The 18,196-nt window shown below is 36.0% G+C and overlaps 1 protein-coding gene across 2 annotated transcripts in view; it reads right to left on the bottom strand.

Moving 5' to 3' along the window:
- The window catches only part of tut4 (terminal uridylyl transferase 4), a 51,767-nt gene that overhangs the window by 8,571 nt on the left and 25,000 nt on the right, over positions 1-18,196 (bottom strand). For both annotated transcript variants that reach the window (XR_009268861.1, XM_058763744.1), the window contains exons 13-22: positions 16,746-17,248; positions 12,883-13,033; positions 12,661-12,747; positions 8,574-8,677; positions 7,327-7,384; positions 7,137-7,240; positions 5,788-5,877; positions 4,771-4,884; positions 4,601-4,678; positions 660-837 (exon numbers count right to left, since the gene is read on the bottom strand). Coding sequence is in view for 1 of the 2 variants with exons in the window: in XM_058763744.1 (XP_058619727.1) it covers positions 660-837; positions 4,601-4,678; positions 4,771-4,884; positions 5,788-5,877; positions 7,137-7,240; positions 7,327-7,384; positions 8,574-8,677; positions 12,661-12,747; positions 12,883-13,033; positions 16,746-17,248 (1,467 nt within the window). In the remaining variant the exon portion in view is untranslated. The remainder of the gene's footprint in view (positions 1-659; positions 838-4,600; positions 4,679-4,770; positions 4,885-5,787; positions 5,878-7,136; positions 7,241-7,326; positions 7,385-8,573; positions 8,678-12,660; positions 12,748-12,882; positions 13,034-16,745; positions 17,249-18,196) is intronic.

The raw sequence follows: 18,196 nt of genomic DNA, 5'->3' as shown, positions 1-18,196 counted from the left end.
TAAAATATAGATTAAAACAAATATTTACTGTATTTTAGTGCTTTAAACATTTTAAAATGTACTTGGAAACAATGGAATAACTAAAATTAACATACACTTAATGAAATTAAAAGTATAAAATTAATAAATATAAATAAAAACAAAAATATAAACTATCAATTATTACTTTGTGTATTTAGTGAAAATTAACTACTTAGATTTATTAATAATTATAAATAATATAATTTAAACATGAGTGAGTATATATTAATTAATATATTTAATTAATTACAAATGAATTAATAAATAATATAATAAATATAAATTAAAAACTGAAATTTTTACTGTATTTTAGTGCATTAAACATTGTAAATCTATTTGGAAAAAGGATGGGATAACTATAAAATACTACTATAAAAAATAAATAAGTAAAAAATGAATAAAATATATTAATGATTCTAAAATCTATGCTTTTTATGATATTAGAATGAATTATGAATCCATTTTGGGCTTATGAAAATGGTCTAATTAAAAAAAAAAAAAAAAAACCTTGAGAAAGGCAGAGGTTGAATTAATTAAATGAACAAATAAATAAACAGAATAAAATGACTAATTCTAATGTTTGTGTATTTCACAGCAGAGCGACAAGTTACTGTATGCCGATAATGAGCGTTTCAAACCTTCGATTGCGATGCATTTGGACGTCCACTGTTTCTCAAAGGTGGTGAGGCGCTTGCGCTGGCGGATGGAGATGACGTACTCTTTAAAATCAAACTCTTCTGTGTAGAAGCGCAGCAGGCCGAGCCACAGCTCGCCGACAGTCTCCTTATTCTGATGGAGCTCCGGCAGACGCCGCCGCTGGACACAAAACACACACATTAAACAATGCACACTCAGTGCACTCGAAAATGTATCGGAACGCTTAATTTGTTTACAATGTCCAAGTGAATAAAAGTGTATCACATTCAGTGACGTTGGCTAAATATAATATAAAAACACATACTAATCATTTATTATTACTATTATAAATAAATTTAAAAAAATACTAGTAACTGTTTTTCTTTGTGTATTTAGTGACAATTACAACAAATTTGATTATTAATATTAGAATTATAAATAAAATAAATATATACTATCACTTATTTTTCTTTGCATATTTAGCGAAAAGTAATTACAAAGAAATTTGAGTTTTTCTGTGTATTTACTGACAATTACTACATACTATCAGTTATTGATTTTCTTTATTTTATAGTAATTACTTGTCACTAAATAACACAGAAAATCCATAACTGATAGTATGTATTTGTTTACTTATATTAAGTAATCTAATTATTTTTGTAATTACTTGTCTCTAGTACAGATAAGTTTTTGTTATAATTATACAAAAATGATTTATTTATATATATATATATATATATATATATATATATATATTTATATATATTTATATGTGTATGTGTATACACACATACAGGTGCTAGTCATATAATTAGAATATCATCAAAAGTTGATTTATTTCACTAATTCCATTCAAAAGTGAAACTTGTATATTATATTCATTCATTACACACAGACTGATATATTTAAAATGTTTATTTCTTTTAATTTTGATGATTATAACTGGCAACTAAGGAAAATTCAGTATCTCAGAAAATTAGAATATTACTTAAGACCAATACAAAGAAAGGATTTTTAGAAATCTTGGCCAACTGAAAAGTATGAACATGAAAAGTATGAGCATGTACAGCACTCAATACTTAGTTGGGGCTCCTTTTGCCTGAATTACTGCAGCAATGCGGCGTGGCATGGAGTCGATCAGTCTGTGGCACTGCTCAGGTGTTATGAGAGCCCAGGTTGCTCTGATAGTGGCCTTCATCTCTTCTGCATTGTTGGGTCTGGCATATCGCATCTTCCTCTTCACAATACCCCATAGATTTTCTATGGGGTTAAGGTCAGGAGAGTTTGCTGGCCAATTAAGAACAGGGATACCATGGTCCTTAAAGGTCCCATGGCATGAACATTTCACTTTATGAGGTTTTTTAACATTAATGTGAGTCCCCCTAGCCTGCCTATGGTCCCCCAGTGGCTAGAAATGGCAATAGGTGTAAAACCGAGCCCTGGGTATCCTGCTTCGCCTTTGAGAAAATGAAAGCTCAGATGGCCCAATCTGGAATCTTCCCTGTATGTCGTCATACGGGGAAAGGTTACCTCCCCTTTCTCTGCTTTGCCCGCCCATGAGAAAATGAGCTACTACCTTGCAACATTTTTTTTCCCTCGAGCTACATCATGGCTTGCAAACGAGCGAAGCATGATATTTGCTCAGTTTTTGGATGTACAAATGAACACCGAAGTATTTTTTTAGTTCCTTCATCCGACTCTATGGCTAGCATTAGCTACATGATAATAACTGTAACAGCATACATAAACAAACCAACTAAAGTACCGAATCCAGACACAATATTTTAAACTAACCATTCGGAGACGTCCTGCTGTAGCCGCTGAGTTGCAACTTCTTCATCCGGTGCTTCTCCATCCGGATCAGATTCTGGGTCAAACTGAAAAGCTTGAATGACTGCGTGTCTTTGAGCCATTGCGATACATCCACTGTCAACATTAGCGCATGGTAGTGCAAGCTGGTTAAGGCCACACCCCCACCCTCCACCTTGCCCCGCCTCTCTCGTCCTTAAAGCTACAGACACAGGAATGGCACGTCCTAAGGAAAGCTCATTGTGGGACTGGCTCATAGTGGCTGAAATTCTGCAGCAAGGCTGAATTTCGGGAAACAGACTTCAGATACAGTATTAGGGACCACTTAGGCCTATATAAAAGCATCCAAAAAGCAGCATGTCATGGGACCTTTAAACCAGATACTGGTTGCTTTGGCAATGTGTGCAGGTGCTAAGTCCTGTTGGAAAATGAAATCTGCATCTCCATAAAGTTGGTCAGCAGCAGGAAGCATGAAGTGCTCTAAAACTTCCTGGTATACGGCTGCGTTGACCTTGGACCTCAGAAAACACAGTGGACCAACACCAGCAGATGACATGGCACTCCAAACCATCACTGACTGTGGAAACTTTACACTGGACCTCAAGCAACGTGGATTGTGTGCCTCTCCTCTCTTCCTCCAGACTCTGGGACCCTGATTTCCAAAGGAAATGCAAAATTTACTTTCATCAGAGAACATAACTTTGGACCACTCAGCAGCAGTCCAGTCCTTTTTGTCTTTAGCCCAGGCGAGACGCTTCTAGCGCTGTCTGTTGTTCAAGAGTGGCTTGACACAAGGAATGCGACAGCTGAAACCCATGTCTTGCATACGTCTGTGCATAGTGCAGTACTCTTTGTGAATCTCCCCGACATTTTTGAATGGGTTTTGTTTCACAATCCTCTCCAGGGTGCGGTTATCCCTATTGCTTGTACACGTTTTTTCTACCACATCTTTTCCTTCCCTTCGCCTCTCTATTAATGTGCTTGGACACAGAGCTCTGTGAACAGCCAGCCTCTTTTGCAATGACCTTTTATGTCTTGCCCTCCTTGTGCAACGTGTCAATGGTCGTCTTTTGGACATCTGTCAAGTCAGCAGTCTTCCCCATGATTGTGTAGCCTACAGAACTAGACTGAGAGACCATTTAAAGGCCTTTGCAGGTGTTTTGAGTTAATTAGCTGATTAGAGTGTGGCACCAGGTGTCTTCAATATTGAACCTTTTCACAATATTCTAATTTTCTGAGATACTGAATTTGGGATTTTCCTTAGTTGTCAGTTATAATCATCAAAATTAAAAGAAATAAACATTTGAAATATATCAGTCTGTGTGTAATGAATGAATATAATATACAAGTTTCACTTTTTGAATGGAATTAGTGAAATAAATCAACTTTTGACGATATTCTAATTATATGACCAGCACCTGTATGTATATGTCTGTCTGTGTCTGTGTGTGTGTATATATATATATATATATATATATATATATATATATATATATATATATATATATATATATATATATATATATATATATATATATATATATATATATATATATATATATATATATATATATAATTTTTGTATAAAATAACAAAAATTATCTGTACTAGAGACAAATAATTACAAAAATAATTAGATTACTTATATTATATTAAGTAAACAAATTCATACTATCAGTTATGGATTTTCTGTGTTATTTAGTGACAAGTAATTACTATAAAATAAAGAAAATCAATAACTGATAGTATGTAGTAATTGTCAGTAAATACACAGAAAAACTCAAATTTCTTTGTAATTACTTTTCGCTAAATATGCAAAGAAAAATAAGTGATAGAGTATGTGTGTGTGTATATATATATGTGTACGTGTACATATATATATATATATATATATATAAATAATTTACCTTTTTTATTTGTGCATTTAGTGACAATTGCTATAATAATTTGATTACTTTTCATAATTACAAATAATACCAAATATATTAATTTTTTGTTGATTTTCTAATGAAAGGTAAATGTGAAATGGTTCATATCTAATAAACAATTAAATTAATAAAAATGGTACAATATAAGTTGAATGAAAACTCTTCAATGTACTGTGACAAACAAAACGGCATTATTGCCTGCTTACCAGCTCATCAAGGTCATCAAAGAAGAAAGCGTTCCAGCCGTCCACCATCCTCTGAGGAACAGCGTTCCCATCGAATATCTGCAGAAGAACACAATCATTCAGTACCATGGCACCGATATTATCAGTGAACCATGGTACTACCACAGTACATCTGTGTAAGGGCGCTGTACCTCTTGTAACACAGGTATGACTGGTGGTTGTCTCTGTTGTAGGAAATACAGCACCATGAGGATGTAAGCATAAGAGGAGAGACTTCCTCTGGAGGCGTCGCCAATGTCACAGCGCTGCAAAACACATACATTGACATTTCACATCCTGTTTTCTCCTAGTGTGCATGTAGTCAATACTATAGCAAACAGCAGTTTCCTATGCATTCACATTAGGAGAAAATGCAGAGAGCAGTGACATGGTACACTAAATTTACACTTTATTATTAAATAACACTTATGAACTTTATGAATTTGTAATTAATAAGAATTAGAATGTTTCTTTCACTATTTTCTTCAATGTATACCCTATTGTTCATAAGATTGGGTGAGTAAGACTTTTCTTTAATGTTTGAGAAAAAAAAAAAAGCCTCTTCTGCTCACCAAGGCTGCATTTATTTGATCAAAAATACAGTAGTTACAGTAATATTTTGAAATATTTTAAAATTTAAAATAGCTGTTTGTAAATGTTTACAATGTAATTTATTTGTGATCAAACCTGAATTTTCAGCATCATTACTCCAGTCTTCAGAGTCACATGATCCTTCGGAAATTATTGTAATATGCTGATTTGCTGTTCAAGAAGCATTTCTGACTATTATCAGTGCTGAAAAGTTGTGCTGCTTCATATTTTTGTTATACATTTTGTTTCAGGATTCTTTGATGAATAGAAAGTTCAATATAACAGCATTTATTTGAAATAGAAATCTTTTGTAACATTATTAATGTCTTTACTGCCACTTCTGATCAATTGAATGCATCCTTGCTGAATACAAGTATTAATTCCTTTAAAAAACAAAACGACAGACCCCAAACATTTGAAACATCAGAAAAAGTCATTAAAATGTAAGTAGATGAACTACTCACGCACATGTTCCTTTAGCACTAGCTGTCTGAATGTGCATGTTTGAATATTGTACAGAATATTTTACGCAACTACCTGCATTCTGCAAATTAAAATCACATTTATGATGGTCTTACCTTGGCAAATACTTTCATCGTGTAGCCCAGATACTGCACACGAGGGTCTAAAGCAGCATATGTGGCCAGCATCCGGGTGTTGTGTTGGGCCTGACACACAAAGACAACATTCAAATAAAATAAATAAATAATTCAAATTATAATAAAGTAGCCAATTTTTCATACAGACACATAATATAATATAATATAATTAGTGCTGTCAAAAACGCCGTTAACGCAGGGACGGAGCCTAGGGTTGGTCACCCCACTCACAAACTACTGTTTCTGTATGTTTTTTCTTGACAAGAAGTGCATTTATTCAGTCGCAGAACGTCTTTACGCTCACATCAATCCGGAGATGTTTCAGACACGCGCTCCAGCTTCACTTCAGCGGCATGCACGAGTCAAACGAGCGCGGAAACTACCGCGCGCTGTAGCCTGTATAAATTCATATCAAAGCACAAAATAAACTATGAGCATGCAATGTCGTGGTCAGTTAAGGCATGAAGTTACAAAAAGGCGATTAAAGCTGCCATAAACCTGTGCATGCATGTAATATGTTATATATGAGTTATATTAAGAACATGTCTCTGAAATGGTTTTCAAAACTGTCCTGGAGCATCCTAGCACTGTCTCCCTCATCTAACACACTCGATTCAACTCGTCATCTCATTAGTAGAGACTGAAATGGGTCCGACCTGAAGTGGGTCAGAAAAGGTGATGAGAGTTGAGAGAAAATACTATGCGTGACAGATCCGCGTCATGTTGGGTAGCGGCAGCTCTTAAAGATATAGCAGCCAAAAACAACCTAATAACCAGCTGCTGTGATGTATGTTAATCAAGAATAAAAGAAAAAAAGAGGAAATCAATAATTTTTATATAGCTTTAAGTATTTATCTGTATTTAGTTTAGAATTTAGTGGTTGATAAATTGATATTCAATTTCTGTATATTTCTGCTAAGGGGCACAGGTAGCCTAGCTAAATATAACATTTATTACAATGGGTTTATGTGAATATTGTTTTAAGTTCACTTAAATTAGAAGTTATATTTAAAGTCTAATGAATGTTAGAATTGATAGCTCTTAATTATAATGTAATGTTTAATGGCTATAGTCAATGGTTAAATATTAGGGGATTTTTCTTTTTTCATTTTAAAAAAAAAATGGCATTAAACAAATATTAAAAATATGTTGTTTGTACATTAATTTGAAGATTGAATGTGAAATTATTGCAATATAAAAGTATATTTAAAAACTTTAATGTTAGATGGGACTAATCGTGATTAATTTCAGAAAAATGTGCGATTAATTAGTTTTTTATTTTAATCGATTGACAGCACTAAATATAAGAGAGAGAGATAGCGTCTCACCAGTGTGTTGTAGAGGCTGATGTCTCCCTCCAGTCCGCTCTGCCTGTGTTCAAACTTCACTATAGGCACTTTAGCAGTTGTGATAGGCAAAATATTCCTTAAACCTGAACCACACAAACAAATGAATCCGTCAGCTTTGAAGAATCAACTCATACTGACTTCATTTTTGCTAAATAAATCACTCCCGTACCTGTGTGTTTCTTCAGCACCTTGGCTAAACCCTCAATGATCTCCTTACAGTTCAGATTCTGCAAGAAAAATTAGAAAGTGAAACAAGTTAACATCAGGAGAGTCGATAATTGGCAAAAAATTGAAAAATAAAAATGTTCTGTCCAGGCTGGACTATTGCAATGCTCTCTTGGCAGGTCTTCCAGCCAGTTCCATCAATCCTTTACAATTAATCCAGAACACAGCAGCAAGATTAATTTTTAATGAGCTGAAAAGAATGCACATCACACCTGTTTATCAATTTGCACTGGCTACCAATAGCTGCTCGCATAAAATTCAAAGCATTAATATTTGCCTACATAACCACCACTGGCTCTGCACCCCTTTACCTAAATTCATTACTTCAGACTTATGTGCCTCTAGAAGCTTGCGTTCTGCAAGTGAACGACGCATTATTGTGCCATCCCAAAGAGGCACAAAATCACTTTCACAGACTTTTAAATTAAATGTTCCCTGCTGGTGGAATGACCTGCCCAACTCTATCCCAGCAGCCTTAGAGTCCTTAGCCATCTTCAAGAATCAGCTAAAAACACATCTCTTCCATCTTTATTTGACCCTTTAACTCTAGCACTCTCTATTCTAATTCTATTCTTAAAAAAAACAAACAAAAAAAAAACATCCCTTTTAGACTTGCACTCTATTCATTTACTAACTGCTTGTTTTCTTTAAAACAAAAAACACTAGCTTCTCTAATGTTATTGTATTCTATCTATTGTTTTCTTTTTATTTATTATACAATTAACAAAAGCAAAAACGGCCTATAACACTAGCTTGCTCTATTCTTTTTCCTTTTTATTATATAATAAAAAAATTAAAAAAACCTTGATACGTGTACTGCGTTAGGCTAACTGAGACTTGTTATAGCACTTGCGTATCATTGCTCTTTTGTTGATTTTGATTGCTTCCATTGTCCTCATTTGTAAATCACTTTAAATAAATCTGCTAAATGTTAAAAAATTAAATAATTTTAAAAAAGTGTCAATGTTTTTAAACAAAACACCATTTAAAGTAAGGGAAAACAGTCATCAATATATTATAACGCACATTATTAGTACTTTTGAAATTTTGCATGACAAAAATTAAATGAAATAAAAATAAGGTATGTTTCTACTATTGGCCTAATCACACAGATATTTACAAAAAAAAGTGTCTAAAAATCAATATAAAACATGGCATGTCCCTCTTTTGAAGGGGCAACAGGATTTATACCTCAGCGGTGTCGTGACCCTCCAGTGTCATACAGATGTCCAGGTCACTGTCACGAAAGCCAAAGCCGTTCTTAGAGGAGCCAAACAGACAGAGCTGGGCCTTATCTGAACAAAAACACACAGAACACAGATTAACTTGTGTCAAAAATAGTGATACTGCAGTTAACCGATCTGTTTATAATCATACAAACTGTGAAAATTTTTTCCATGGATCAAACTCACAGCGTTGGCAGTTCTTGTCAAACATTATATGTACTGATGGAATGAACTGTAGTTGGTGGTTTTACATGTCACTTCCTGTCTAAGTGGGCGGTTCTTGGCAAGAATAGACCAATATGGCTAGCATAAGTCATTTAGAAATTAACTGAAAGCATGAAGAATAGTTACTGTTTTCATTTACACTATAGTGTACATTACTGCAGTTTGTGCTTTTATTATTTATTTTATACTTTATTATAAAATTATTTATTTTTTTATTTTACATTATTATGATTTAATAAATTATTCATCAGATCATGAACACAAATCCCAGTTTGTGAAACCCTATTGTAAATCCAGCAATTGTTTAAATACTTATAGCTATTATTACATATGCATATGCATATACATACATATATATATATATATACATATATACACATATACATATACATACATATACATATACATACATATATATATATATGTATATGTATGTATGTATATATATATATATGTATATATATATATATATATATATATATATATATATACACACACACAAACACATGTACAATTATGGCCAAAAATATTGGCACCCTTGGTAAATATCAAAGGAATATTTAAAATATTTAAAAAAAAAAAAAAAAAAAAAAATCACAAAAATCTAACCTTTCATTGGATAAGAATTTAAAATGGGGGGGAAATGTCATTATGAAATAAATGTTTTTTTTTCTCCAATACACATTGGCCACAATTAACGGCACCCTTTTATTCAATACTTTTGAATAAAATGCAATACCTCCATTTGCCAGTTTAACAGCTCTAAATTTTCTCCTATAATGCCTGATGAGGTTAGAGAACACCTGACAAGAGATCAGAGACCATTCCTTCATCCAGAATTACTCCAGACCCTTTAGATTCCCAGCTCCATGTTGGTGCTTCTTCTCTTCAGTTCACCACTCATTTTCTAAAGGGTTCAGGTCAGAGGACTGGAATGGCCAGCAGAAGCTTGGTTTTGTGCTCAGTGACCCATTTTTGTGTTTGGATTATTTTACGGTTGGAAGATCCAAACATGGCCCATTATAAGATTTCTAACAGAGTCAGTCACTTATTGACTTTTCATCTGTTGGTATTTGATAGAATCCATGATGCCATGTGTCTAAACAAGATGTCCAGGACCTCCAGCAGAAATATAGGCCCACAACATCAAAAATACAGCAGTATATTTCATTGTACACATGGGGTACTTTTTATCCCTGTGTTCACTAAACCCATCTTGAGTGTTTGCTGCTAAAATGCAAATTTTTTTAGTTTCATCTGACCATAGAAGCCAGTGCCATTTGAAGTTCCAGTCGTGTCTGATAACTGAATATGCTGGAGTTTGTTTTTGGATGAGCGAGGTGAATTTTTCTTGAAAGCCTCCCAAACAACATGTGGCGATGTAGGTGCCGTTTGACAATTTTTTTTTTAAGGTTTTCTGACCCCGAGACTCAACTATTTTCTGCAATTCTCCAGCTGTGGACCTTGGAGTCTTTAGCCACTCAAACTCTCCTTCTCACCGTGCATTAGGACAATATAGACACACGTCCTCTTGCAGGCAGTTTCGTAACATTTTATGTTGATTGGAAATTCTTAATTATTGCCCTGATGGTGGAAATGGGAATTTTCACTGCTCTAGCTCTTTTCTTAAAGCCACTTCACTAATTTGTGAAGCTCAATTGCTGTGCTTTTGCTGCACATCAGAAATGTATTCTTTGGTTTTTCTCATTGTGATGGATGATTAAGGGAATTTGGGCTTTGTTTTCCCTCCCATTTATATTTCTGTGAAACAGGAAGCCATGGCTGGATAATTTTATGTTCATAATCACCCTGGAGTGCTCAAAATTGTGAATATGAATGGGAATACACTTCAGAGATATTTTACTCATGAGAATTTCTAGGGGTGCCAATAATTGTGTCCAACGTGCATTTGAGAAAAACATTTATTTCAGAATGATATTTCCCCCCATTTTAAATTCGTATTTTCCAATGAAAGGTTGGTTCATTTGAGGTTGGTGATTTTTAAAAAATAAAAGATCAAAAGGACTAACAATGTCACTAAATTTTCACAGCATTCTTTGATCATATTTACCAAGGTTGCCGATATGTTTGGCCATAAAGTTAATATATAAATATATATATATACACACACATACATACTTTGTGTTGTGTACTTAGACATTCAATCATACAAAAAAACTAGTTAACACTGCTCTGGCTGTTTCTAATACAACATCTGAGAAAGTGATGGTAAATTTGGCATCTTTCTCTTATGTCTGCCATAATCAATCTCTCTAAAATTTGTTCTGTTGGATAGTAGTGGAAATGCACTCATGGATATTATATTTTGCTATTAGAGCAAAATGGGCATCACTATAGATGTTTACACATCTACAGTGGGGGAAAAAATTATTTGATCCCCTGCTGATTTTGTATGTTTGCCCACTGACAAAGAAGTGATCAGTCTATAATTTTAATGGTTGGTTTATTTGAACAGTGAGACAGAATAACAAAAAAAAAAAAAAAATCCAGAAAAACGCATTTCAAAAAAGCATTTTTATGAGTGAAATAAGTATTTGAACCCTTCGCAAAACATGACTTAGTACTTGGTGGCAAAACCCTTGTTGGTAATCACAGAGGTCAGACGTTTCTTGTAGTTGGCCACCAGGTTTGCACACAACTCAGGAGGGATTTTGTCCCACTCCTCTTTGCAGATCCTCTCCAAGTCATTAAGGTTTCGAGGCTGACGTTTGGTAACTCGAACCTTCAGCTCACTCCACAGATTTTCTATGGGATTAAGGTCTGGAGACTGGCTAGGCCACTCCAGGAACTTAATGTGCTTCTTCTTGAGCCACTCCTTTGTTGCCTTGGCCATGTGTTTTGGGTCATTGTCATGCTGGAATACCCATCCACGAGCCATTTTCAATACCCTGGCTGGCTTCAATGCCCTGGCCCTGACAGTACATGGCCTCGTCCATCATCCCTTTGATGCAGTGCAGTTGTCCTGTCCCCTTAGCAGAAAAACACCCCCAAAGCATAATGTTTCCACCTCCATGTTTGACGGTGGGGATGGTGTTCTTGGGGTCATAGGCAGCATTCCTCCTCCTCCAAACACGGCGAGTTGATGCAATGCCAAAGAGCTCAGTTTTGGTCTCATCTGACCACAACACTTTCACCCAGTTCTCCTCTGAATCATTGGCAAACTTCAGACGGGCCTGTAAATGTGCTTTCTTGAGCAGGGGGACCTTGTGGGCGCTGCAGGATTTCAGTCCTTCACGGCGCAGTGTGTTACCAGTTGTTTTCTTGGCGAATACAGTCCCAGTCACCTTCTCACCAAGCTGCTTGGCGATGGTCTTGTAGCCCATTCCAGCCTTGTGCAGGTCTACAATCTTGTCCCTGACATCCTTGGACAGCTCTTTGGTCTTGGCCATAGTGGAGAGTTTGGAATCTGATTGAATGATTGCTTCTGTGGACAGGTGTCTTTTAAACAGGTAACAACCTGTATAAAAAACACCTGGGAGCCAGAAATCTTGCTGATTGATAGGGGATTAAATACTTATTTCACTCATTAAAATACAAATAAGTTTATAACTGATAATTTTTTTTAAATGCATTTTTCTGGATTTTTTTGTTGTTATTCTGTCTCTCACTGTTCAAATAAACCTACCATTAAAATTATATACTGATCATTTCTTTGTCAGTGGGCAAACGTACAAAATCAGCAGGGGATCAAATTATTTTTTCCCCCAATGTACATGACAACTTCTGCTTCTGAAAACCCAGGAAATGTGAAAAGGGCCCATTTCAACCAAGTAAAAAAAAAGAAAAAAACTATTTTGTTTCCACACCGTTGTACTCTTTTCTGATGAAGCGCTCCAGACTGCCCAGAATCTGTTCCCTCTTCTGCTGCTCAATGAGAGACGGCGACAGCTCACCTACAAACACAAAAACATCACAACTGAGCCTGAAGTAAATGTGAGGGTAAATGCAAATAAATGCACTCAAGCTGATTGATCGGTATGCGCTGGAGTATTAAAACAGATGATGGTAAAGTATGGGATGTCGCTCACGGTAGCACAGCATGCAGAGTCCGTCCAGGATTTCTCTGAAGTGCTCAGTCGTGGGCGGCAGGGGTTTCAGCTCGACCTTCTTGAAGTCTTCAGGGCATTCGTCTTTAAGGTGGCCGTCTCGCTTGCAGATGCTGCACACGACCGTTGGCGGCTGTGAAGCAAAACAACCAGCAGACGCTTAACTTCTGGTTCACAGCACCAGATTATTTACCATAATACATGTGATGCACATGTGTGCCATAGTATAAACTACATAAAAAAAATGACTCCAGACAATTGAATTATAGGATTGCATGCCAATTCCACCGTATATTTAGGGTGAATCCCATTTCTCTGTCTTAACCATTCCCCTTAGCCCTTCCCCTTAGTTTTGCGCGTTCACGTGAGAGTAAGGGCTATCCCAATTCTCGTTTTGATCGAGGGGTAGGGCTAAGGGGAAGTGGTAGATACCCCTTAAAACCAAGCATTTTCGCGAGCTTACTTGAAACCAAGGGGTACCCAGAACACACTGCGCAACCGGCAACAATGGCGGCAAGATCATCAAGTATTCAAGTATTTTCGGCTTAAATAATTTATTTAAAAATTACGACAGTCTTGTTTTGTGCTCTAGACAGTCCTGTACATATATATTTGCAACCATGTTCTTAATTGAAACGTTTAAAAAAAAATTAAAAAAAAAAAAAAAAAAAAAAAAATCGCTAGTTTGCGACGCTAAAGTTACATTGCTGATTTGCACAACAGTCCCGCAGACTAGCCTTGAATGGACTCCATGCATGTCTACAGTTTTAACAAGTTTGTAAAACGATCCAAAGTTTGTGATCAACACTTGTCGGCTCTGGTGACGTAGCAGCTAGCTAGCGCCGGTGTATGATGACGTAACCGTAACCAAGTGGTGTCTCATTTCATAGGGGTATGTTTTCACCCCTAGCGCTTACCATTCGGTTTCGAGGGACAAGGGCTAGGGGTAAGACGAAGGGGTAGGGGAAGGGAAAGGGGTAAGACAGAGAAATGGGATTCACCCTTAGTCTATTTTTTTCACTGCTGTGCCTTTTAACCTCTTTTAAGCCCGGTACACACCAAGCCGACGGTTGGCCGTCGGGCAGTTTTTGTTCGTCGGCCGACTAAGTTTTCTCAGTGTGTTCTGCACCGTCGGCTGAAGTTGGTCCTCGTCTGCTTTTTTTCGGCCGATTCAACATGTTGGTCAGTCGGGCCATTTGATCATTCTGATTGGCTGTTCAGCTGGCGAACCAGTGCGCGAGAAAGGCGCAGAACGGACGTGCTACTTAGCCGTCGGGTGTCGAGCGTCGGCTTGGTGTGTCAGGGCAACTTTGAACCCAGACGCTGCCGACGTTAGCCGACCCTGCAGTCCCCTTTCGTCGCCACTAGTTTGTCGGCGTCGGCTTGGTGTGTACCGGGCTTTATATACTATCGTTCTAAAGTTTGTGGTCAGTAGAGGTTTGTTTTTCCCTTAAACCTCCAGACAAAAAAAATCGATTTTTTGCCATTGGTTCCTTTAAGAAAAAACTTAGGCGACAAATAATTTTTTTAGGTGCCACAGAATAAACGCGTTTTATTTATTTGTGTTTGTCTACTCTTTTCTTGACTTTATCAGCATTTTAATCCATCTTGTAGATGACCTGGGAACTAAGGTTCACTTAAAGTGGGAACTAAATGTCTTTTCCAACTTGAAATATACAGTCACAAAGAATTGTTTATTACACAGAATCTGTACCATTATCATGGACCATAAGAACTTTTAAGTAATTGCAATTTAATAAATTTAAGTTGGTCCAACTTAAAATAAAAAGTGAACACATTTTCAAACTGTTATTTGTCGGTGTAACTCAGAATTGTCAAGTTCACTTAATGCATTGCTTTAATTAAGCATTAAGTTGGCGTTTTAGGAACAAATATAGCGGCTTCTCCAAGATAGGTATAAACGGAGGTTGGAGCCAGCTCCAAATGGGCGGGACTTGTTAATATTCCCTACACCAAACTCATATTTATTCAATGACATCATTGCCTTTTGAAGTTTAATCCAGCTATATCGCGGTTCTTGTCTTTCCATCCCCAACTGTAAGACCTCTTGAAATTATAATTAAGACTTTTCTAATACCATTTAACATATTTAAAACTTTTTATGGCCGTAAATTTTATACAAGTAAATTGAGAGGTTTTTAAAGACCCACAGTATTTAAGTTAGCCTACTGGGCAGGGCAGTGATACATTTTGGTAGCCCAACTGGAAAACGCAGCAACCCCACGATTTTGCGAGCCCTGGGTTTCCTCAATTTTTTAAAGAAAAGTCAACTGATCGCTTTTTACAGTGTTAGTTTGGGCTCCTCCTCAATGCATCCTATAGAAATGTTGTCAAATCTCTCACACATCCAGTTGTTTTTTGCATTTTTTATCATGTAGACAGCAGGTTAAGTAAAAATATTAATATGCAATTAATATGACATTAATATACGGAGTGAATAAATATAGCAAAATGCTCCTCTTTAAAATTATTTTTCTAGCTGACTGATGAGCTTATGGATGGCCGGTGGTTAGGTATTGTTACGTGGCATTGTTTACAAGCTTTACAAGATTTCCACAGTTTGACACAGAATGAGTGATTACATGAAACATTTCAGTAAGTGTAGGCTCTCTTATAAAATAGCCTACCTTTTGATATTAATTCACATTCATTTCATACTATAATAGAGAAATATATAATGGGTTTACTTGCCGCTTGAACTGAGGCGCTAAAGCGATTGCGCCTGCCGCATTAAACAGCGCCAAAACCGTATTTATTTTATGAATTTTGTTATGAATTTGGCAGAATGTTAAAGCTGATACTTATTAAAAGTTTATTAAAAAGTAACAAAGCACAAAGCTTATTGTGATTACTGGATGGCAAGTGCGCTGCAAACAGGCAAACACGCATTTACAGAACTCAGCATAAAGATCTTGATAACAAGAAGCCATATTAGTAATGATTATAAACGACAATTGTTAACGATATTGCCAATATCCACACAGCTGAAAGCTTTACCTGTTGAAGTTCAAGTTTTGCATGAAATAGACACTGCTTTTCTGCACTTTCACTTTGCACGTCTCTGTCATTTTGATCTCTCGCGTTGCACAACTGAGCTGCGTTTAGCAGGCATTTCGGCAGAGATGAGGACTGTTTGAAACTCTTTTTTTCCATTAAAACTTTGATGCGCATCGTCTCAGTTTAGTATGTGGACATAAAAGATGTGATCACAAAACAATCAGGAAAAAAAATCAAGTCATAACATAGTCGCCATTGGCGACCTCAGCAAAAACTTCACTCGCAAATTAATATTTTTGGTCGCAAATGCTTTCTATTCATCAAGGAACTCTGAAAAACAAAATGCATCACTGTTTCCACAAAAATATGAAGCAGCACAAGTGTTTTCAACACTGATAATTATAAGAAATGTTTCTTGAGCAGCAAATCAGCATATTAGACTGATTTCTGAAGGATCATTACTGGAGTAATGATGCTGAAAATTCAGCTTTGATCACAGCAATAAATTTCTTGGCGAGCATAAAAACAAATATAATAAAAAAAATTTAAAAAATCCTAGTCACCCCAAAGTTTTTTACTTTTCCCTTTGTATGTGAAATAATTTCTTAAAATTCAGGCCAATCCACCACTGAATTGTTCATAACATTTTGAGAGCTGTTTTGGCTGATTCATTAAAAAAATTCATATAAACAATTCGCTGGCTTTGAAGCCGGATTTAGTTCACATAAACTCTACACAAGATCAATATCTACCCGATTTTTGAGCCAAACATATGTACAATATAAGTCAAACACCACAAATATTTACACAGTATCCTGTGCAATTACCTTTCCTCCAGTGAAGATCATCCTGTCAAAGATGTAGTGCATGTCTTCTGGAGCAATACTGTCCCGTTTCTCCATCTCTTGATCTTTATCCTCCTCTTCCTCCTCCTCCTCGCTGTCCATCAGCAGGCCGTTCAGGGCAGAAGACTCAGCTGTGGAGGGTTTCTGGGAAACAGACTCAAATCTGGTGTCCATCCCAGCATCGCTCACCAGGAGCTCTGTGAACCCTGCTCTCAGACTCTCCTCTTCCTCCATATCTCTCTCGTCCTCATCATCACTGCTGTCTGCGTCCTCCTCGCCGCTCTTCTTTCGGTCTAGGCTGCGGGATCGGGCCGTGCGAGAGTGTCTGGTTTTCTTCCTCAGTAAGCCGCGGCTGGCGTTCGCTCCGTTCCTGCTCTGAGGACAGGCAAAATACTTGTAGGCCGTACGGAAACGATCCTGGATGTACTCGAACACCATCTGACTGTTCAGACTGCGAGCCACGTTCCTCTTCAACGCAAATGGGTCTGAAACACACCATTTAGTAATTTACAAATGCTTTCATACTGCAGTTGTTGCTCCTTTTCATATGGATCTTAATCTAACAAAAATAGAATTCACTTAAAACAGATTCAATTGTAAAATACTGTGGTTTTTGATATTGTTTATCAGTATCGGCTGATAATGGAAATTGAAGTGTGTTCATTTTTAGATTACCTGTGCAATCATCTCACGCTCATCTTAAGTTAATCAGTAACACTTTGCAGTAAAACTTCATTACACTACATTCCTGACCTAACAATGAACAATACATCTTTAGCATTGATTAATAAAAGTTAATGTTACTTAAAACACGTTATATTTTCTATCAACTAAGTTTAACAATTAAATTTAAGTTAAGTTAGTTAATTAATTGCTCAATGAAGGTGTGTGTGTGTATGTGTGTATATACAGGTGTGTGTGTGTGTGTGTGTGTGTGTGTGTGTGTGTGTGTGTGTGTGTATATATATATATATATATATATATATATATATATATATATATATATATATATATATATTTATTTATATATATATATATATATATAAATAAAACACACATACAGTGGGGCAAAAATTATTTAGTCAGCCACCAATTGTGCAAGTTCTCCCACTTAAAAAGATGAGAGAGGCCTGTAATTTTCATCATAGGTATACCTCAACTATGAGAGACAAAATGTAGGATTTTTAAAGAATTAATTGGTAAATTCTTTGGTAAAATAAGTATTTGGTCACCTACAAACAAGCAAGATTTCTGGCTCTCACAGACCTGTAACAACTTCTTTAACCTCTTAACTGTCACCGTCCACCCTGTGGGACGCCTACGTTTACTTCACTATTTTACAATTAAATCCTAATCTAATCATGACAAACTATATATCGTTGGAAAGGTCTAAGACTCCTAAATAGGTATTTTACCACTTTTTTTGTTAAAAA

The sequence above is a fragment of the Onychostoma macrolepis genome, chromosome 23 (assembly GCF_012432095.1).
Source record: "Onychostoma macrolepis isolate SWU-2019 chromosome 23, ASM1243209v1, whole genome shotgun sequence".
Classification (NCBI taxonomy): Eukaryota; Metazoa; Chordata; class Actinopteri; order Cypriniformes; family Cyprinidae; genus Onychostoma; species Onychostoma macrolepis.
The sequence above is the reverse complement of the archived record's forward strand: the minus strand, read 5'-3'. Positions and strand labels throughout refer to the sequence as shown.